Source organism: Dreissena polymorpha, chromosome 8 (assembly GCF_020536995.1).
Source record: "Dreissena polymorpha isolate Duluth1 chromosome 8, UMN_Dpol_1.0, whole genome shotgun sequence".
NCBI lineage: Eukaryota > Metazoa > Mollusca > Bivalvia > Myida > Dreissenidae > Dreissena > Dreissena polymorpha.
This window is the reverse complement of record NC_068362.1, coordinates 90,751,122-90,774,308: the sequence shown is the minus strand read 5'-3', so window position 1 is coordinate 90,774,308 and position 23,187 is coordinate 90,751,122. Positions and strand designations below refer to the sequence as shown.

Here is a 23,187-nt window from a genome sequence, read left to right as displayed (position 1 = left end):
ACTTGATCTTACGTACGATTCGTAAGTTTTGGTCGTACACTTATCGTAAGTAGTTTTGTTTAATACACTTGCTGACATTGTATCCCACCAACATTGTATCCCACCAACACCTAGACTTAATGCCAATACGCAGTGAATACAGTCGGCTGTCCCCTTTTTATGTTATGAAGGAACATAACCCTGACATGGCAATAACAATTCTCTGTTCGGGATGCGGAAACGTGTCAACACAAACCGTAAAAATCCTAATAAATTTCGTATTCAGTTCGGGTATTCGTCTGTTTCACTGTTTTGGCTTCGCTGTAACATTCTGCCTCAAAATGCATTCTTAATAATAATGAAATTTTACTCTTTCAAACAGAGTGTGCATATTATTCGCCACATTAACTCTGTGCTGAACTTCCCTATAAGCGTTAAATGAACACGAAACGGGTCATTCAAGACACGTAAACTCGATTACAGTTTCTTTTTTACAATTAATCTGTAACAAAAATTGTTGTGCACGCCATAGGTCATTTATTGACTTCATACTACAATATCCAAATAACTTCCGTACGGAAGAGGAAAATGCCGGCATCCCAAGTGCATTGAGTTTGTGAAAAGAAAGTCATTATATCGTTGTGTTATTGTATTAATTTGTCCTTATGTGGCATGCACATTTACAAATATAATCAGTGACGATTGCGGTTTGCAAGTCTAATGCAAATGCTCATAATGCTACAAGGAAATTATTTAAAGGAATATTTCAAATACATATTTAGTTTGTATCTATCAATATGAGTTTTTTGCGTTTTTCACGATTAACATATGTTCTTGCTTGTTTCAATAATTTACGAATCGCGACACCTTTAACTAGTCCATAGAATCTCTTAAACAAGTGACCATTCCACAAATGAACGTTGCAAGAAGAATTATGGAACTCATTTTCTTTGAAATGAAATTCTTTCTGGAGATTTAAATAGATGTTGCACGAACTGGAATATTTATGTGAAATACGTTTATATGAGACTAAACACTTTCTTCAAACGGAATACAATACCTGAAACAAAAACAACACAGCAGGCACACACACAAAATTAGATAAGTTTTTGAAAACAAGCGCATTTTACCAGCATATGCGATCAAGAAACGGTGCAGTAAGCGACGAGCATGGAATTACCCTCAGAATGACGTGTAACATGACGACGTACAGATATTCTTTCAAGATGATAGTTTTTTTGTCACTGATGTTCGGACAAGCAGGCAAGAGGAGTTCTGATTTTTTATTGTAAAATCAGTTATATACTTCGGCATACAATTTCGTAGTTAAACAGTACTTTTTCATGGACACGTTAACTGGTTGATTTCTGAGTTCTGCTAAAAAATGAAATATTTGCGTTGGCAATTTACATAATCAAACATATGCAAATTATTTTAGCATCCACATTTGTTTACAATTTGAAAACATATTAAAAGGGTGAACACGTGAAGCACACAAATCACGTGATCCAAAATTGACAGCTGATAGCGCAACTGGCCATTTTAGTTTTGAGAAACCATACCCAGGTACTTCGCATGTGATGCTGAAATTAAGAAACCATACCCAGGTACTTGGCATTTGATGCTGGAATTGATAAACCATACCCAGGTACTTGACATGTGTTGCTGGAATTGAAAACCATACCCAGGTACTTTGTATTTGTTACTGGAATTGAGAAACCATACCCCGGTACTAGGCATGTGTTACCGGAATTGAGAAACCATACCCAGGTACTTGACATGTGTTACTGGAATTGAGAAACCATACCCAGGTAATTGGCATGACATTGTATTGCTGGAATTGAGAAACCATACCCAGGTACTTCGAATGTGTTGATGGAATTGAGGAACCATACTCAGGTACTTGGCATGTGTTTCTGGAATTGAGAAACCATACCCAGGTACTTGGCATGTGTTGCTGGAATGGAGACACCATACCCAGGTATTTGACATGTGTTACTGGAATTGAAAAACCATACCCAGGTACTTTGCATGAGTTGCTGGAATTGAGAAACCATATCCAGGTACTTGACATGAGTTGCTGGAATTGAGAAACCATACCTATGTACTTGACATATATTACTGGAATTGAGAAACTATACCCAGGTACTTGACATAAGTTGACGGAATTGAGAAACCATACCCAGGTTATTAGCATGTGTTGTTGGAATTGAGAAACCATACCCAGGTACTTGGTATGTGTTGCTGGAATTGAGAAACCATACCCAGGTACTTGGCATGTGTAAGTAGAATTGAGAAACCATACCCAGGTACTTGGCATGTGTTGCTGGAATTGAGGAACCATACCCAGGTAATTGGCATGTGCTGCTGCAATTAAGAAAAAATACCCGGGTACTTTGCATGTGCTGCTGGAATTAAGAAACCATACCCAGGTACCTGTCATGTGTTACTAGAATATAGACACCATACCCAGGTATTTGACATGTGTTGCTGGAATTAATAAACCATACCCAGGTACATGGAATGAGTTGCTGGAATTGAGAAACCATATCCAGGTACTTGACATGAGTTGCTGGAATTGAGAAACCATACCCAGGTACTTGACATGTATTACTGTAATTGAGAAACTATACCCAGGTACTTGACATCAGTTGATGGAATTGAGAAACCATACCCAGGTACTTGGCATGTGTAAGTAGAATTGAGAAACCATACCCAGGTACTTGGCATGTGTAGATGGAATTGAGGAACCATACCAAAGTACTTGGCATGTGTTGCTGGAAATAAGAAAAAATACCCAGGTACTTGGCATGTGCTGCTGGAATTAAGAAACCATACCCAGGTACTTGGCATGTGGAACTGGAATTGAGAAACCATACCAAGGTACTTGGCATGAATTGCTGGAATTTAGAAACCATATCCAGATAATTGGCATGTGTTGATGGACTTGAGGAACCATACCCAGGTACTTGGCCTGTGTTGATGGAAATGAGAAACCGTACTCAGGTACTTGACATGTGTTGCTAGAATTGAGAAACCATACCCAGGTACTTGGCATGTGTTAGTGGAATTGAGAAACCATACCCAGGTACTTGACATGTGATACTGCTGGAATCGAGAAACCATACCCAGGTACTTGACATGTGTTGATGGAATTGAGAAACCATGCCCATGTACTTGGGATGTGTTAGTGGAATTGAGAAACCATACCCAGGCACTTGGCATGTGTTAGTGAAATTGAGAAACCATACCCAGGCACTTTACATGTGTTGCTGGAATTGAGAAACCATACCCAGGTACTTGGCATGTGTTAGTGGAATTGAGAAACCATACCCAGGTACTTGACATGTGTTGCTGGAATTGAGAACCCATACCCAGGTACATGGCATGTGTTGCTGAAATTGAGAAACCATACCCAGGTACTTGACATGTGTTGTTGGAATTGAGAAAGCATACCCAGGTACTTGGCATGTGTTGCTGGAATTGACAAACCATACCCTGGTACTTAACATGTGTTGTTGGAATTGAGAAACCATGCCCAGGTACCTGACATGTGTTGCTGGAATTGAGAAACCATAACCAGGTACTTGACATGTGTTGCTGGAAGTAAGAAACCATACCCAGTTACTTGGCATGTGTTGCTGGAATTGATAAACCATACCCAGGTACTTGGCATGTGTTGCTGGAATTTAGAAACCATACCTAGGTACTTGACATGTGTTGCTGGAATTGCGAAACCATACCCAGGCACTTGACATGTGTTACTGGAATTGAGAAACCATACCCACGTGATTTTAAAATATCTACTAGACACGCGCCGAAAACACGCTATTTAAAGCTGCGATTCCAATGATTACACTGATTTTACTACTTAACAAAAGTAATTATAAGACAACACGTGCACACGTCTTAGTTTTCTTAAGTAATTTGAGTATATTAATAATATTTGACTGCGATATAGACAAAGGCCTTTAAAACATGTTGTCGGTTTTGCAAAATGGCGCGGTACACAACTGCGAATTCCTTAAGTGAAATAAATGACAATTTCTTATATAAGCATTCAATATATTTAAGATGTAATTGATGAGGTTGAATCCATTTGATTCAGTGATAGTCAAAATTGTGTAAATATTTACAAGTTACAGTTTTACAATAATTTTCAAATCAAAATCATACATATATATATTTGAATGGTAATGAAAATGATGAAAAATTGATGAAGGCAATGAGTCGGAATTGTCTGGTCATTATTAAGTTTTTGTTTCAGATTTCCTTTAACACGCTGACACTCCTTATATTGAATGTTCTCAAGTCACCAGTAAAATATTGAAAAATTGTTTGAAAAGGCACGTGGCTGTCGATATGTGTACTGAAGGTGTTAACGTCAATGATATAATTGAAATTAATTTTAGTTACACAAAGCCATTACATTGATATATGGTTAAAAATTCAAACATCGCAACACTTATCAACCTTAAGATGTCTGCAAACAACATCAAAGACCAAGTCAAAAATACGTAATTATGATATAGGAAAAACACTTCGTTAAGAAAGTTTATTTCCAATATGTAATCGTAAAAACAAATTGCAAGCAATTGCTACTTGACTTGACAAGAAAGGACATGAACAAGTATAATTCATGGCTAACCACTTCCTCAGAACAATATACCATTTAAGGAAAAAGAATATGTGGTAAGGTCATTGAACAATTAGTAGCAACCACCGCACCTACGTTGTAAAGCTGACACGATAATATATTTTCTCCTGATGGCGCAGCACTACAATGACGAGTAATCATTTGTTTATATTCGTGTTCAAGAATTTGGCAAACTGTAGTTTAGGAAATAACACTTTATAATTATTTCGTGATCAATTGTTTATTTTCTTAGTTTTTGAACGAGTATTCATTCGCAAGGGCACATGTTTATGAACATATACCAAACGTTTGAGGACTCGCAAATTAAAATAAATGTAACCACCCTTGCACTATATTAAACACACATACAAATTAACTTAGCTATTCTTTCTCTTGATGTTGTAAGCATCTGTCTTTGTCACTGTATTCTACTGATGGAGTGGACCATCCGAACGACTTCAGATACCTCTCAACAAAGTTCTCTATTTATTGAACCGTGACATAATAATGCTCGAAGGGTCATTGTCGGCTCGGGTACTATCTAAATGCACCCCGGGTACTGTTAGACTATAGCCGAGTTTTATTCCCGCCCTAAATCCGATGTCGTTAAACGCGCTACGGAATACGAAACCAAATTCTCCGTGAACAAAACCTGCCTCAACATTCTGTTTTGAGCATAAGTTTCGCTGATATGGAGATCATTTTACAAAAAACTGACACAAATGTTAACATAATTTATTTGAAAAAAAAGCCGAAAACGACCAATTTCGCGTAAGAATTTCCGGGTTCATCTAAGTATATTTTCCGTACCCGAGTAACCGTTAAGTATACTTACATGTAATTAGTACCCGATCCGACAATAATTAATCGAGCCATATTAATCGCTGTCTTATTTGAATTTGCATTCTTCTTTAATAGCACCCGACGCCGACGTATTCAGAGACTGGTATAGCTGGCACATGGAATGTCATCGTAACAATCAGACCATGCTCAGCTGGCCGATGTGGATGGAACGAGGCCGATCTGACCTGAATGTCACATATCCCGTTTGGTTCTACGGCGTTGAGATTCATCTACTCACAGGACTCAGTACACGCAAATATATATTGTTAAAAACAACGGCACTCAAATGCAAAAATAACCATTAACTATAGAAATAACCATATGTAAGAAGGTTTAAACAATTATTTGTATCAAGTTTAACTCTATATTACCCTTTTTATAGCTGTTTTTCTTTCCAAACAAAATATCACAAATCGGGTATAGATGTACATGACATACTTAAAGAGAATATAATGTGAATTTTTGATAAAGATCAAGTTTATCATGCGAGGCTTAGAACCATGGTAGCGCGAGGCTTGCCTATTATTTCCCCATTTTCCATTTATGAATATCAAATATCACATTTTCAACCCCTTTTGCTCTTCCGTAGTTTACACAAACAGTTTCTCCAATGTTTGGAAAAACCCGAGTGTGTCATTATAAAACTAGCGATAGTATATGTTTATGATACGATCATTCTCATACGATCGATGTTCATCTGGTAATAGTATAAAAGAATGTGTGCATCCATGTATACAATTTTTAAATTTGTCTTTAAACGTTTATAATACTGCAACAAAAATGAGTGCTGCTCTTTATTTATATAATTATCCCAAAACCATTAGTATTTGTGCGACATGACTTTTCGTCCATTTCGTGGATTGTCCGATCGACAAATTCAATATTCCAACGAATACTTCGTTTATTGTCTTTTTTGTTTTTTTAGTTTTTGGCGAAAATAAAAATGCACGATTTCACGGATCCACCAAAAATCAAACACGAAATTTCATTCCGTCGAATACAAAACGATTTAACAGTATTCTAAAAAACATATGTTGCAGCACGAACTTTCAAAATCTCACAACTCGAGAATCACAAGGAAGCGAGAACGAGATGTATGAGTGGTAAATTAATTCTCTATAAGTATGTTTTAATGATATGCATTTGTGTTGTATCATAATATCTGGTATTCATACTGAGCATGTATCTAGATTTGCTATGATTATTTACTCTTAAACAGTTTTTTTTAATGTCAATGGAAGCTTAACGGCCTCACACTATATTAAATCATATAATTTAAAATACTAAACAAAAATTGCACGTACTGTCAATACAATTTTTGAGAACTTCTATTTAGACCGCTACATGGAAACATATTGATTCACCCATACACTTAATCTGAAATTATACGTATCACATTTGTTTCGAATTACATGTGTGGATTGTGGTCTAATATGACTGTCTTGATCTACATTTCAGATACAAGTTCGTTTGAACCCGGTTTGTTTGTCCTGGACACGGCGAAATCTCTGTGCGCAAAAAAACTATCAACTACCATTTTTTCTATTCCGAACATAAGTCCTACGAATCTAAATGACTTTCAGATTGCTGCAGACATCATTCAGGTTCCTTTCTGGGTTCAACCTGTAAACGTTCAGGCTTTTGTTGGGGGTAGGTAGATTCACTTTTGCAAAATTGTGACATCAAAGTCATATTCTTTGGTTTTAAACTGTGTTGTTCAAAAAGATTGTGTCGTGGTCACTTAAATTTGTAGATTTTTTTAAAGAAAATAAATTAGAGTTTGCGTTGATAATTTGCCTAGGCGTTTGCCTTAAAGTCGTGGTTATGTCAACGGAAATTAATGTAACATTAATAATAATGGTTTTCTAATACTCACTTATTCAATAAAGGTGCCTTAAAAGCTGATTTTGGTTTCGCCAACATTTTAAGAAAATATCTCACACATGAAATGTTTACGAAAGATCGGTTTTAAAGCACATTAATTATAATCGATGCTCTTCAAAACATGCGAAAAAATTTAAGAAGGGTTTGAATTCCGACCTATGGATTATGACAGATAGTCAATTCAATCAAAAGCAAAATAACCTTCGAGTTCCATACCTCGATAGATGTATATTTTACATAAAATTGTTTTATTACTTTTTTTAAATAACATTTTATTTCTTGTAAGTATGCGATTGGTTATTTGTTTAAGTATGTTGCACTATAACATATGTTGCAACGAATCTTTACGCTATGGTTATGATATAACAAATATAAAAATATTATAAAACAATATTTTTATAAAGGTAAGGGTACTTGAACCTCGATCTGGGAAATCTGGACCTAATGCACTTGCGTAGAGCGTCACCAAGATTAGCCTTGAAGTACGTAGAAACTAATCAGGGACGATACTTTCCTCTTTTATTGAATGTTTCGTTTCAATGAGGTAAATTCTATACGGAAATCCAGTCAAGCGGAAATTTTCGTCCCTGATTAGCCAGTGTGTTTTAAACAGGCTATTCTGGGAAGATACTGTACAATCAGGCATTCAGCCCAGTGTTCCCAGAACGAGGCTCATGCCATTGCAACAACCGAATTTTTCAGCGCCCATCACTACACTCCTGTGTTACTTGCTCGACCTGGACGGATTGGTAAAGAAGGAAAATTGTTCAGAAAAGTATTCGTCCGTGTGCGTTAATGGTAAGAATGTTTGTTTACCGTAGACAAAATATGAACCTTATAAATCAATCTTTCCACAGTGAAATAAGACATCGGGTAATCATTTATGATTAATGCCATTAAGACGCAAACATTTTTGCCGTTGTAATTGTCGTGGATTTTCAAAAAAATGACATTTTTGTGAACACATACATTTGCGTATTAATGATTTTGGAGAACAAATTAGCATTGGTCATTTGCGGATGTGTTTATGTAAATTTCGTAGATCGGTCCACAATCATTTAGTTTAAATGTAACGCAGCCTGTTGTTTTAATGTTTAGTACATTTACAGCAACAGCTCACGACACAATAACCTACTTAGGCAGCACTTCAAGCGTTCCGTTTTATCGCTCGGCCTTGACGTCATCATCCAGGGCAAAACGGCTTACCGATATCCTACTTACGATACCGATCACCGTGTTTTCGGTTTTTATTGCTATGAACAGATTGTTCGATAACTTATCATAGATTTGATGATTGTTTGTCAATGTTAACGGTATCAGTAATAACAATTGTGCGTGATTTGAGCCGCGTTCTATGAAAAGTGCGCTTAATGCGAGTGGGTAGAGTGTCATCCCACATTAGCATGTGCACTACGCACAGGCTAGTATTCGACGACACTTTCCGCGTTTATTCGTTTCAAGAAAGTCGCTTCTTCGCTAAAATCTATCTAAGGCGGAAAGTGTCGTCCCTATGTCGTTCCCTGTGCAGTCCGCACAGGCTGATCACGGGAGACACTTTACGCGTATGCTTTAAGTCAGTATTCTTAGAACGCGACTCGCATTATTGAAATGCGTTTACGTAATTTTACGTTTACTAAAACAGACTTTACCGAACTTTCACAAATGTGTGCGAAAAAAGTTAGCCCACGTGAAATAAATCAAATGCTACTTATATATGTTTTGTTTCTTTGATATAATGATGCCAATTGTCATTTTATGAATACCCAGTGCCATTTAACAGATATCCAGAGCAATTAAATACATATCCAGCGCCATAAAATACATAGCCAAAGCCATAAAATGAATACCTAGTGCCATTAAATGAATATACAATGCCATTATATAAATATCCAGTTCCTTAAATGAATATGCATATCCTTAAAATGAATACCCAGAGCAATTAAATGAATGTCCAGTGCCAACAAATAAATATCCGGAGCCATTAAATGAATATCCAGTGCCATACAATAAATATCCAGTACCATACAATGAATATAATATGCTGTTACATGAATATCCGGTGCCATTGCATGGGCATCCAAGTGCCATTTAATGAATATGCAGAACAATTAAATGAATATAATATCCATAACATGAATATCCGGTGCCATGAATTGAATATCAATATCAATTTAACGATTACCCCGAGCCATTAAATGAATATCCAGTGCCAATAAATGAATATCCAAACCCATTAAATGATTCTTAAGTGCCATTAAATGAATATCCTGAAATATTAAATTAATATCAGGTGCCAATTAGTGAATATTTAGTGCCACTTAATGAATATTCAGTACCCATAAATGAATATCCAGTGCTATTAACTGAATACCCAGTGCCATTATTTAAATAACCAGAGCCATTAAATGAATAACCCAGTGCCAATTAATACATATCCAGAGCCATTACATGAATAACCCAGTGCCATTAAATACATATCCAGAGCCATTAAATAATTATAAAGTGGAAAAAAATGAATATCCAGTTCCATATCATTTATCAGTGCGAAGAGCGATAAATCAAGATAGATAAGCGTCAATATCAAAAACTCCAGTTTCTTTTACAACGACTTCATTTCAGTCTGTTAAAAATGAGGTTCAAAAAAATTGTTTCCCCCTTTTTTGACCGCGTTTTGCTTACAAACAAATCGATGGTAATATAAAACAAAGAAACACATGTTTATATAATTGATAAGACTCTATGTATCGAGGTATTGATCAATTATTGTGAAGATTTTCATAAATATGAGTTTTCCCGATCAAACAAGTGACTAGATGCTTTTAGCAAGTATTCATTTACAGCCCAACCTGTGTACAGTGGTCCCGGATGTGGCAATCACGTGGTAGTCAAGATGGCGACGTCAATGCCGAGAAAGTTATTTTTCGCCGTTTTATACTTTTCAGTAAAAAAATGTTAAGCGTTTATTTCGTATTAAAATTTGTTTTATATCTCGACTTTACTCCCCGCGAATTTTCATAGTGGAGCTGTTATTAGGTCATCAGGCTAAGAATTTTCGCAGCGAATGAAGGCAATATATTGAGCGATATTAATACGAAATAAGCGCTATAACTGTCCTGCTGATATGGCTGGAAAGTGTGCGGCATTGTAAACATCAATACAAGTAATACAAGTAATAAAGGGTATAAAACGGCGGAAAATACATGCCTCGGCATGGACGTCGTCGTCTTGGCTAGCACGTGATTACCACTCTGTAGCCAGTCAAGGCAAGTGATCAGAGTGGCGTCTGACAGGATTTGTCTTCTAAAGTGATGTAACAACTGTTTAGATGTTTGGTCAGCTGCAGACATCTAAAGTGCATGTTTCGTTGCAGAATATCTAAAGGTCATGCCAGTAAAATGTAAATATGCTTATCTGAAGTGTACGCATTAATAATCGTCAGGCAGACATTTATAATATAATAAATAAAAGGCAAGGACTTCCAGACGTTATTCAGCTTAAATATCATCGGGCATGAGTCTTACATTATTTGTGCCTCTTTATGCATGCAAAGCACAACCTACTGTTATTGCACGCGCGCATGAGCAATCAAGAAATTAAATTGAGCACTCACGTTCATGTTTAGAAATCTGTTTTATCGACTTATACGATGTAAGATGAGCAAAGCGATTGTCAATAGAAAAAAACCTAATGTAACGTATCCTGAATTTACTTCAAAAGATTTTGTGAGCTATTTTGAAGCTGATATATTATGTTTGATTAAGTGAAGGGCGTAAATAACCTGTAAAATCCTATATACGAGCCACCACACTCTGTGAAAAAGGGTTTAATGCATGTGCGTAAATCGTCGTCCCAGATTAGCCTGTGCAGTACGGACAGGCTAATCATGGACGACACTTTCTCCCTAAACTAGTATTTTCCTAAAAAGAGATTTTCTTTAAACGAAAAATATCATAAAAGCGGCTAATCTTGGCGACATATTACGCACATGTATTTAACACCCTTTTTCGAGAGCAAGACTCATATATTTATATGATTTATCACGGTGTAGAAGCATATCGGTCGCCTTTCTGTTAAAATGCTGCCTATCTGTTCATTCTTCGCTGCCTCTCTGACATAAACCGATATGCTTCTACAACGTGCTTTTCGTGGACACGTGTTTTCGTGTTTTCCTGATAATGTTAGCAAATAGGAACTTTTTAATGATCATTTCCCCACGTTGTGCATAAAGTCGTTGATATAAAATTTAAAGAAAATTAATGTCTCCACAAATATAAATATTTTACAGTATATGAATAATTGACACTTATTTAAATCATAACCGTTTATTGAGTTTATCTTGTCATTAATAAATTCATCATACAGATTATTTTGAACATTTTGTCTTTGTTATAACATAACCCACACTTTAACAATATAAACCCTTATGCCAAGGCTATTTTCATATACCGTAATTTAAATTGATTAATAATACTGAATATTACCATATTAAACAAAAACATGCTGTTTAGATGGTATTGAACTTTTTAAAGGTGAAATCTGGACGTTCAGTTTCAAATGTCAGAATTTTAGTATTTGTTTTCTTAGAAAACAATTTTGTTTATCATGTAACGTGGAAACTGGATATCAAATTGCAAAAATCAGTATATTGGTTTGTCAGTGTTTAAAGATTTTTTATGGATGGGCCTATCCATTGTCGCACGAATTCTTGTTGCAGAGCACTTTCTGGCATGTGACTCGACCACGTGTGCACACAAATTGCCTGCACGGATCTGGGCCAGGGGTAGGTTGACCACGTGTGCACACAAATTGCCTGCACGGATCTAGGTCAGGGATAGGTTGACCTGCAACATAAGAAACAACAAAGAAGTCATATTGTTATATGAGTCGTGTTCTGAGAAAACTGGGCTTAATTCAAGTGTGTAAAGTGTCGTCCCAGCAGTCCGCACAGGCTAATCAGGGACGACACTTTCCGCTGTTATGAATTTTTCGTTTAAATGAAGTCTCATTTAGCAAAAATTCCAATTTTGGCGGAGAGTGTCGTCCCTGATTAGCCTGTGCGGACAGGCTAATCTGGGACGACACTTTACGCACATGCATTGTGCCCAGTTTTCTCAGAATGAGATTCATATTGTTGTCTTATCTACGACACACTGGCATACTTTGTTGAAGGCAAGCATAATCTACGCACGGAGCACGACCATTAAATGACCGTACGAAATAAAAAGACACTCTCCATGCAGAGTTGTCGTTCCTCGCTCTAAAATACAATCCCGGCCATCACAAGAAAATCCTACTAGATTTGGTAGGATTTTAATGTATTATTTTATGTAAGGTAGTATGAATTTTTTTTATATTTTGAAAATAGTGTATAAGTTTAGGGTAATAATAAACATCAATTATTTAAATTAAAATAACCAAATTTAAGAGCGGTTAAATCATTTTACCACGTGGCTAGGCTATAATCACGTGGTTTGTAATGAAGGCAGAGATTGGATCCAGCTATCTATTCCAGTTAAATCAATACGCGGAGGTTGATAAACAGAAACTATCAACATGTACTTCGAAAAAGGAAATCTGTATTTGCCTTACCGTGTTTATAATTGCTTCCTTCCACGATACATCGTTTCTTACGATAGCCTTAATTAATAAAAAATTACGTCATCCATGTTTCACATTATATATTTATTCGTGTTAAGCAAGAAAGAACCGCCACTCACAAAATTCATATGAAGAAATTTTAGTAAAGAACTACACATATTAATCAATATGATATCGATTAAGAGTATAACCTTTCCACATCAGAAGCAAAGTGAAAATGGCTTTTGCAACCAGCATAACATCAGCACCCGATTGTATTAACAGTTAAACCGGCGGTTAACCATTAACCGGCGGTTAAAAGTCGGTAACTTGTTGGTTACTGGTCGGTAAGCGTTTGCATAAAATTGGGTCAGTTATACCGATCGGTTAAAACCCAGTTAAAACATACCCTGCTTCTCTAGGTGGGTAAGTACAAGTAACCGATAGGTAACTTACACAAAATTGGCCGAGTCGCGCGACATTATAAAAGCTTACCATCGACAACCTTGAACATTTCGACAAGTAAACAGACAATTGCAGCGACTGACACTTTATTTGACTTAATTTACGTTTTCCGACTTCGGACGACGAATTTAAGGACGCCCAGAACGTGTTTTTTTTAATATTCTGTGTTGGGTATGCCGTGTGTGATCCAATGCATCAATAACGCCCATGTTAGAATCATTTCTCCAAGAACAGTGAACGACAAAGACATACAAACAAAAACCAAAACACGTTCAAACTAGTATCTTACCTTTAATAATTCTTTAAAATCCATAAATAATTCATTTAACTCAATAATTGACGATTTTGCATCTAGAGGTCTTTAATAATTATTTTAGCATAGTTAAAGGCTCTATAAAGGTGAAGATACGTAATTATTTATTAAATATTTTTTTCATATTTTATTTATAAAGGTTATCAAAAAAACCTATATATAATGCTATTGGACATAATTATAAAAAATGACCAATACAATTTGTTTTGAGCTCAAAATAAAGTGTCCTCCAAGTCAATTGTGTTTACAAACAATCAGTTTATTTACATTGCTGTTTACTCGCGAAAGAGAAAGTGAAAGTGACTCAGGTCACCAAAAATATAACGTTTTCCTGTATCACTCACAAAGTAGATCTTTTCTAAATGGTTAAAACGTTTGTAGTGATCTAATAAGTTACTTTCTGCTGGTAAAAAGTTGTTAAAATAGAATTAAAATTGAATTTTCTTTCGGCTATTTTTAGCACATGTCAACGTTCTGAGGCTACACGTCACGTTAGTTGCAAAAATGTAAACATTTCTTCCAATAATGAAACGGGTTTATCTTCCATAATTCTTGACAACGTTGTACCTAAGCTGTGTTATTGGCAGTTTTTATGCAAGAGTAACTGAAATCCGGTAAAAATTAGACCAGTTGATATGCATAATAATTAGATTTGTGACCTTTATAGAGCCTGTAAATAAAGACCCCTATGCCATCCTATTACTATTTTTAAATGAGTTGTTGAACTCGATAAACTTTCTTTTTCGTCACACGCTACGTCATGTACTCTACATTACTTCTGTTCAAATGAACCGGAGCAGTTTAACACATAATAGCCGTTGGTAAACTCGGTTACATTTGCAGATTTCTGCATACACATATGTTTAAACTTGCAATGGTAAATGCCCTTATTGTACACGAAAATAATCTAATATATAAATAAACAAAGAATGAAAAACATTCCATTACACAACAGATAAATGAGTCGATAATACCCGTGTCAAACATGGGACATTCCGAATTCCAGCGTGGTGCTATTTTTATCATCTTATACTTTACACATCTCTATGCCTAACATGAATTAAATGGGGAAGCAAATATTGCAGATTATTACGGTGGCACTAAGGTGACATCACCGCTCCAAAAAAAAAGTCGGGAAAACATAACTTAAAATTAACTCGGGGAAACAAAAAATAAGAAGTTTTCAGGATTTTTTTTTTTGGCGACGGGAAAACAGTTCTGTTTTCACGTTTTTTTTTTGGAGCGGAAAACACAAGTTCTGTTTTCTTGTCTCTTTTTTTTTGAGACTTGAAAACACAATCGCTATATTGTGCGCACAAGATAATCGGCCAATCACAGACGCGGATTATCAAAACAATGGAGGGAACATTTGAAAACGTCCTAAAGGCAAGTTCTGATATAACAAAACATACTACTACTACTACTACTACTACTACTTCTACTACTACTACTACTACTACTACTACTACTACTACTACTACTACTACTACTACTACTACTACTACTACTACTACTACTACTACTACTTCTACTACTACTACTACTACTACTATTACTATTACTACTACTGCTGCTGCTGTTGTTGTTGCTGCTTCTGCTGCTACTACTACTACTACTACTACTACTGCTACTATTACTACTACTTCTACTACTACTATTACTACTACTAGTAGTAGTAGTAGTAGTAGTATTAGTAGTAGTAGTAGCCGATTATCTTGTGCGCACAATATAGCGATTGTGTTTTCAAGTCTCAAAAAAAAGAGACAAGAAAACAGAACTTGTGTTTTCCGCTCCAAAAAAAAAGACGTGAAAACAGAACTTTTGTTTTCCCGTCGCCAAAAAAATAACTCCTGAAAACAGACTTATTTTGTGTTTCCCCGAGTTAATTTTTATTTTGGCGACGGGAAAACATAACTTGTGTTTTCCCGACTTTTTTTTGGAGCGGTGATGTCACCTTAGTGCCACCGTAGATTATTTATATATTTTTCGATATTTGTATGGTTTGTTGTACATTCTGAAAAGTATATGCAAAAATGTGATAAATTGACAATTTAAATGTGTCGATATACAGTGCATGTACTGTAAAATAAGTCGCGTTTATAATAAATCGTCAAAAAGACTCGCACTTTTCTCAAGTTCAATATGCAATAATGGACTACAGACAGAGTGATTTTCGGATGTAATTTTAAGTTAATGATATACTCAGCGTTGTGCTTTGAATGTGTAAACATCGTTATTTGGCGAAAGATATTTTTTTTAACGCAGTGAAAACGGGTTATAAGCCAAATTAGAAGAATACGCTAGCATGTGACGACGGCCATGGATATGTTACATCACTTAAAAAAAAAGAAAAATATGCGTCTTTGCAAGCACTCTCTCGCAGTTGGAAGGACCAGTGATTCCGCTAAATGAGGCAAATCCCGACATCATGATAATTTTTTCCATGGTCATATGTTCGTAAACATTTTAAAAAATTTGATGAACTCATAGTTAAAATGTACACTTTATTTTAATGTAAAATCATTTGTAAATGAATTTGATAAAAAAATACATGTCGCTGTTTATTTTATTTGTTAACGAAATCGAACCTGACACTTCGCGCAAAAATTACGTCATTAGAAAATGCATTGTGGGAATGTTTTTGTTAAATTTACCGTTGGTTAAATTCCACTATGCGCGGTTTAGTTACTTTGATGAATGTCGTGATTATACAATCGAGTTAACTTGACGGTTACTAAACCTGAATAACTGCAAACTTACTAAGGTTTAAAAGTTACCAAGCGGTAACTTTAACCAGCGTTTATACAATTGGGTGCTGAACAACCTGCGAGTAACTCACAGTCTGTTCAGGTTTTATGCTGTTTGCTGCTCATCAGTGTCTGAGGGTTGGAAATGAAGCCTTTACAACTTCATTCACTAGAACTTTACAATCTAGTAAGAAAAGTCTTTAATCAAATGTAACATTCTAAGTGACTACAAATGCGTCAAAATACGCATCTTAGTGGTAAAGGGTTAAGTACGTATCTAAGTGGTAAAGGGTTAAATACGTATTTAAGTGATAAAGGGTTAAGTACGTATCTAAGTGGCAAAGGGTTAAATACGTATCTAAGTGGTAAAGGATTAAACATACGGATAAAAGTGGTAAAGGGTTATACATATGTATCTTAGTGGTAAAGGGTTATAATTATATCATACCTCTTTGCTTCTTCCAATCATAGCAGCATTGTCCCGTATGTTGAGGCCTCGTTTTTACATTTTACAGAAAGGTTTTTTCCACATGTAAAGCCTGCAAAAAGGATGCAAGATTTGCTTCAACGAGGTCTTAAATGAAATTGTATTCGAATTGTTTTTGTACCAGCGCAAAATGTGTATAAACAGAAAGATAATAAACATCCGTTGCCAGAAAATGTGTGTGAACTCCAAAAATGACTGGCATATCACGGTTTATCAACCAACGTAGTTTATATTCAGCCAATCAGAATATATCTGTGTCGTATGCTAAATGATAAAGGTGTTGTCACAGATATACCTGAGCAGTCCAGCGAAAACAGCGGGAGATGACGTTTGGCTCCAGGGATGACGGTATTCGCTGGAACCGACCCTCCTCAAACAAAGTGGTGAAACCACTATCCACCTACGGACAATTACCATTCCATTTGGCGAATGTTCGGAGAAAATCTTATGCGGGTGACTCTCGCCCCGTTCTCGACATGCACGCTCCAGCTGCTTACCGAGTACGATAAACCGAACAAATTAGTACCATTTTAATCGCTTTAATCGGAGATCGCGAATGTCGTAAAATATTTATACAATCAAAACAAACATAATGCTATTTTTAAAGAACTAAAAGGTAGATCGTCAAACAGGTGAAAACAATTGTTGAAATCGTTAGTGTTGCAGAAGAGTTGGTTGGTGCAACGTTACATACAATTAGTGCGTTATTCTTCGTCACAGTCAGTGTCATTTTCTGCTCTCTGCGATTCGTTTTTAGCTCACCTGAGCACAATTTTCTCCGTCGTGCGGCGTCAACATTTGCCTTGATAACACTCTAGAGACCACATGTTTTGTCCGATCTACATACAATTTGGTCAGAAAAAATTTGCCAATGGTATCTTGGACGAATTTGAAAAGGATTCCGGTTGGTTGAAAAACATTGCCGCCAGGGGTCGGGGCATTTTTTCTTATATGGCTATATGTGTCTATATTAAAACCTTGTTAACACTATAGAGGCAAAATTTATTATTAGATCTTCATGAAAATTGGCCAGAACATTTGTCCTAATGATACCTTGAATGTATTCGAAAATGGTTTCATTTGCCTGAAAAATATGGTCGCCAGGGGGCGTGGTATTTTCCCTTATATGGCTATATTTGTCTATTGTAAAACCATGTTAACACTCTAGAGGCCACATTTATTGTCCGATCGTCATGAAACTTGGTCAACAGATTTGTCCCAATGATATATTGAACGAGTTCGAAAAATGGTTCAGGTTAGTAGAAAAGCATGGCCGCCAGGGGCGGGGCATTTTTATTATATGGCTATAGCTTATGTTAGCACTCTTAAAGTAACATTTATACTTCACTCTTCATGAAACTTGGTCAGAACATTTGTTTTTATTATATCTTGGGATGCACAGAACAGGCCAGTTCCTTTGTATCTTTTTTAGCGACTTTGTGCCTTTCGAGCCCTCTTGTATAAATATATATACACATCTCCCAGCAGAGTTGTCGTTCCATCTGTCTCTAACATAGAATCTAATGGTACCGTCTGCGAGAAATTTAAATAGACGATGACTTCATTGAGGTATTTTCCCTAAGGCTAGTGAGGTTATGTTGTCAATTCTTGTATTGTTTTGAGGAAGAAATTCGTTAGAGCATAATATGTTAAAAATAATGTCAAAGGGTCAATTTTGCCGCTTTTTATCTGAAGTACAAATGTGAGCAAAATCGCCGCAGAAAGTTGTGTAGCGCACAAAATGGCGATCATTGGTTCATCAATATGGTTTTAATTCATTAACACGAGATCGCAGTAGAATGCAATACATTTTACTTTTATTTCAATCTCGGTTATTGTTGACGTAAGTTGATTTGTAATGCCTTTGTATGGTATTTTAAAGAGTGTAGGTATTTATTTGATTATGAGTTACTGTGAACGAAATGAACGCAATTTATGCAGCACAGATTTTCACCATCACATGCTATTGTAAGCTCAGTAAATTTCAGGGCCGGATAAAGCACTAAGCTAACAAGGCTGCAGCCTTGGGCCCCCGATTTTTAGGAGGCCCCCAACGGCTGGCCAGTTACCCAATATATGATCTTTCTTTATTACGCCTTAACCACTCTATCTGGATTGCAGTACACATTTTCTGTGTCATTTTACCGGTCTCCCGATTTATATCCAATTGTTGCCGCTTAGTTCGCTTTGATTTACTATGCTATCAATTTTCTTTCTGTGTTCTATATCCATTCAGAACCATTAGTTTCTATGTTTTTTATACGACTTACAACATCTGGACCGTTTAGTTCGCTTTGATTTACTATGCCATATGGAAGCGGACCAAGACACAACCATCACCCACATGAGTGAACTACTTAAGTTAGATGGAGGTCAACTACCGACAACTTTTCCAAACGTTGCCATCGCTGTTCGAATATGCTTCGAATTCCAGTTATTAACATATGCTTTGATATGATTTTTGATATGATTTTGTCTTCTATTGAAATTATATTATGTCATACACTGACTCTGCTGCTGGTTCAGCTTTTTTGTTCATTATTGTTTTGATAATACAGTTAACCTCTATATGCATGCTTTGTAGTCTTTCTCCGCCCCCACATGTGCAATACCAGCAGGAAAGTCAAATATTGTCAAATTTAGTTCAATGTTGCATGTAATTATTGTCCTTATCTGTGTTTTACCCTTAAACATGTATATGATTTTTCTTTTAAGCTGTTTTACTCATGTTTTACTGTTTACATGTGTTGTTTAGTCGGTTCAAAAGCTTTGCAGCTTATGTTACTTGTTATATTTCTTGCCGACTCAAAATAAAATTTATTTGATTTTATTTGATTTGATTTGAAATGTCAAGGGTTGAGGTCATTTTCATCAGTATCAGGCGTGAAAAACTTTTTGAAGAACATCATTTGGGCTACTGTCTATTAAATGTGAAGTCCTCCGAGAACTAGACTTCTCATAGCTGATGAATGACTTTGTCAAGCTCAAGTGTCGTAGAAAAAGTCTATAGGCTGGAATCTGTTACATGTAACATGTGTGTTAAGTTAAGTTCAGTTCATAAAATAGTTATACATAGTTTAACTTGTTTTGCTATATATATATATATATATATATATATATATATATATATATATATATAAATATATATATATATATATATATATATATATATATATATATAAACTGATCGTTATGAAATTCGACAATTGAACCCAACCAGAAAGACAATGGATGCATATTGTTTGATTTTTAGAATGCACTCATTACCATGCATTTATTACCGCAGCTATATGGCTAAGAGATTTATTTGAAGCAGATTGAAACATTTATGTTGCACGACGATATACTACATTTTTATTATACCATATACCATTTTCCTCCTGAAAACCAAAAGCACAAGTATTTTTAACTAAATTGATTTTAAACTTGTCAAAAATCTCCCAGTGTTCACATTTGTTTCACAATTACTATTTTAAGTGAGATTTGGATTGATTGATCATCCAATATGTTTCGTCAAATGTAAAGATGACCAGTGTATAGCGCGCCTTGAAGAAAATGTTCATAACCATATTTACCTATTTGTACTTGTTTAATATTAGGCTTATCAAATAATAAGTAAATATCTCTGGAATTAATGGTATGGAGCTCTATAAAACCTTCTCCATAAAACCACACCGACAGTGTTTTGCTTGACGAATTTAACGTGTTGACCCGATTTGTTTTACTGTTTAAATGATTGTCTCATATTCGCGTGTCACGTTGTGTGCTTGTGTGCTGTGAGGTACGATATTCCTCGTCATAAAAAAAGGGCTACTAGTCATAATAAAAGTTTTTCCTCTGCTGCTACAGATGAAATTTCAATGCATAATATTTAAAATGGGAAAGTTTGAATGAACTGTATTTTTTCATTAACAAAAGCTCAAACTAGTAATTCAATTAAAAAGGTATTACACTTTTGCTAAACGAATAAAAACTATTTTCCAGGAGCTAACTGCATTTTGTTTCCAGAAGTGTCTGCTTATGATTTTTAGTGCGTTTGTCTGTGATGTTACTCGAGCATGAGGTCTTTTCGTGAAGGCATACCATTGATATCATCAACAGCATTATCTTACGGCACAACATTTCTTCCTAATAAAAGGTTGTTTAGTACCCCGTCCTCATTTAACGTTGCAGTGAATATTTCCATAGATGGTTAAACTATTTTATTTAATTGGTTCTTATTTACTTGAAATATATAGAGAATACTAGGTTAGCGTTGAATACAGAGAAGTTTATGTTGCGAGGCTTAGAACGCCAGGTGCGCGAGCCTTGGCGAGCGATTTCGGTGTTCGAGCCGAGCAACATAAACTTCTCTGTATTCAACGCTATTCCAAGAATTCTATTTATCCCATTTGATTTTTTCAACGTGACATTTAACATAAATAGATCTGATAACCTTAGCCTAACACTTATTTTAATTCATTCTTAAAAGCGCTTAAAATCTAACGAATGTAACCATGGGTAGTGATATAAATGTATTTGTTCTGGTACGCAAAATAGTCTTTACAAAAATTTACACACAAACTGTTAAACGAGGAAAAATATCACCATATGCCTCGATATAAATGTACGCTGTTCAGGTTTTATGCTGTTTGCTGCTCATCAGTGTCTGAGGGTTGGAAATGAAGCCTTTACAACTTCATTCACTAGAACTTTACAATCTAGTAAGAAAAGTCTTTAATCAAATGTAACATTCTAAGTGACTACAAATGCGTCAAAATACGCATCTTAGTGGTAAAGGGTTAAGTACGTATCTAAGTGGTAAAGGGTTAAATACGTATTTAAGTGATAAAGGGTTAAGTACGTATCTAAGTGGCAAAGGGTTAAATACGTATCTGAGTGGAAAAGGATTAAACATACGGATAAAAGTGGTAAAGGGTTATAAATGCGTATCTACGTGGTAAAGGGTTATACATATGTATCTTAGTGGTAAAGGGTTATAATTATATCATACCTCTTTGCTTCTTCCAATCATAGCAGCATTGTCCCGTATGTTGAGGCCTCGTTTTTACATTTTACAGAAAGGTTTTTTTCCACATGTAAAGCCTGCAAAAAGGATGCAAGATTTGCTTCAACGAGGTCTTAAATGAAATTGTATTCGAATTGTTTTTGTACCAGCGCAAAATGTGTATAAACAGAAAGATAATAAACATCCGTTGCCAGAAAATGTGTGTGAACTCCAAAAATGACTGGCATATCACGGTTTATCAACCAACGTAGTTTATATTCAGCCAATCAGAATATATCTGTGTCGTATGCTAAATGATAAAGGTGTTGTCACAGATACACCTGAGCAGTCCAGCGAAAACAGCGGGAGAGGACGTTTGGCTCCAGGGATGACGGTATTCGCTGGAACCGACCCTCCTCAAACAAAGTGGTGAAACCACTATCCACCTACGGACAATTACCATTCCATTTGGCGAATGTTCGGAGAAAATCTTATGCGGGTGACTCTCGCCCCGTTCTCGACATGCACGCTCCAGCTGCTTACCGAGTACGATAAACCGAACAAATTAGTACCATTTTAATCGCTTTAATCGGAGATCGCGAATGTCGTAAAATATTTATACAATCAAAACAAACATACTGCTATTTTTAAAGAACTAAAAGGTAGATCGTCAAACAGGTGAAAACAATTGTTGAAATCGTTAGTGTTGCAGAAGAGTTGGTTGATGCAACGTTACATACAATTAGTGCGTTATTCTTCGTCACAGTCAGTGTCATTTTCTGCTCTCTGCGATTCGTTTTTAGCTCACCTGAGCACAATTTTCTCCGTCGTGCGGCGTCAACATTTGCCTTGATAACACTCTAGAGACCACATGTTTTGTCCGACCTACATACAATTTGGTCAGAAAATTTTTGCCAATGGTATCTTGGACGAATTTGAAAAGGATTCCGGTTGGTTGAAAAACATTGCCGCCAGGGGTCGGGGCATTTTTTCTTATATGGCTATATGTGTCTATATTAAAACCTTGTTAACACTATAGAGGCAAAATTTATTATTAGATCTTCATGAAAATTGGCCAGAACATTTGTCCTAATGATACCTTGAATGTATTCGAAAATGGTTTCATTTGCCTGAAAAATATGGCCGCCAGGGGGCGTGGTATTTTCCCTTCTATGGCTATATTTGTCTATTGTAAAACCATGTTAACACTCTAGAGGCCACATTTATTGTCCGATCGTCATGAAACTTGGTCAACAGATTTGTCCCAAT

The 23,187-nt window shown here is 35.8% G+C and overlaps 1 protein-coding gene across 4 annotated transcripts; it reads left to right on the top strand.

Annotated features, from left to right (window-relative positions):
* The first annotated feature begins 600 nt into the window (after positions 1-600).
* Positions 601-9,053, top strand: LOC127843071 (uncharacterized). 4 transcript variants are annotated; one of them, XM_052372877.1, is made up of 6 exons: positions 601-1,242; positions 5,534-5,704; positions 6,499-6,552; positions 6,917-7,108; positions 8,045-8,140; positions 8,452-9,053. In XM_052372877.1, exons 1-6 carry the CDS (start codon positions 1,116-1,118, stop codon positions 8,625-8,627), a joined length of 816 nt encoding a protein of 271 aa, XP_052228837.1. In that variant the 5' UTR covers positions 601-1,115; the 3' UTR covers positions 8,628-9,053. The 4 variants fall into 4 exon arrangements, with proteins under 4 accessions (XP_052228837.1, XP_052228836.1, XP_052228838.1 ...); XM_052372876.1 differs by having other exon boundaries at positions 6,499-6,561; XM_052372879.1 differs by lacking the exon at positions 601-1,242 and adding an exon at positions 2,731-3,644 and having other exon boundaries at positions 6,499-6,561.
* Positions 9,054-23,187: the final 14,134 nt, after the last annotated feature.

Excerpts from the sequence above, each read along its gene's own strand:
- LOC127843071 (XM_052372876.1), top strand. The coding sequence starts at position 1,116 with ATGCGATCAAGAAACGGTGCAGTAAGCGACGAGCATGGAATTACCCTC. Across the intron at positions 6,562-6,916 it reads GAGAACGAGATGTATGAGTG|ATACAAGTTCGTTTGAACCC; the intron begins GTAAATTAATTC and ends TCTACATTTCAG. Across the intron at positions 8,141-8,451 it reads TTCGTCCGTGTGCGTTAATG|CAACAGCTCACGACACAATA; the intron begins GTAAGAATGTTT and ends GTACATTTACAG.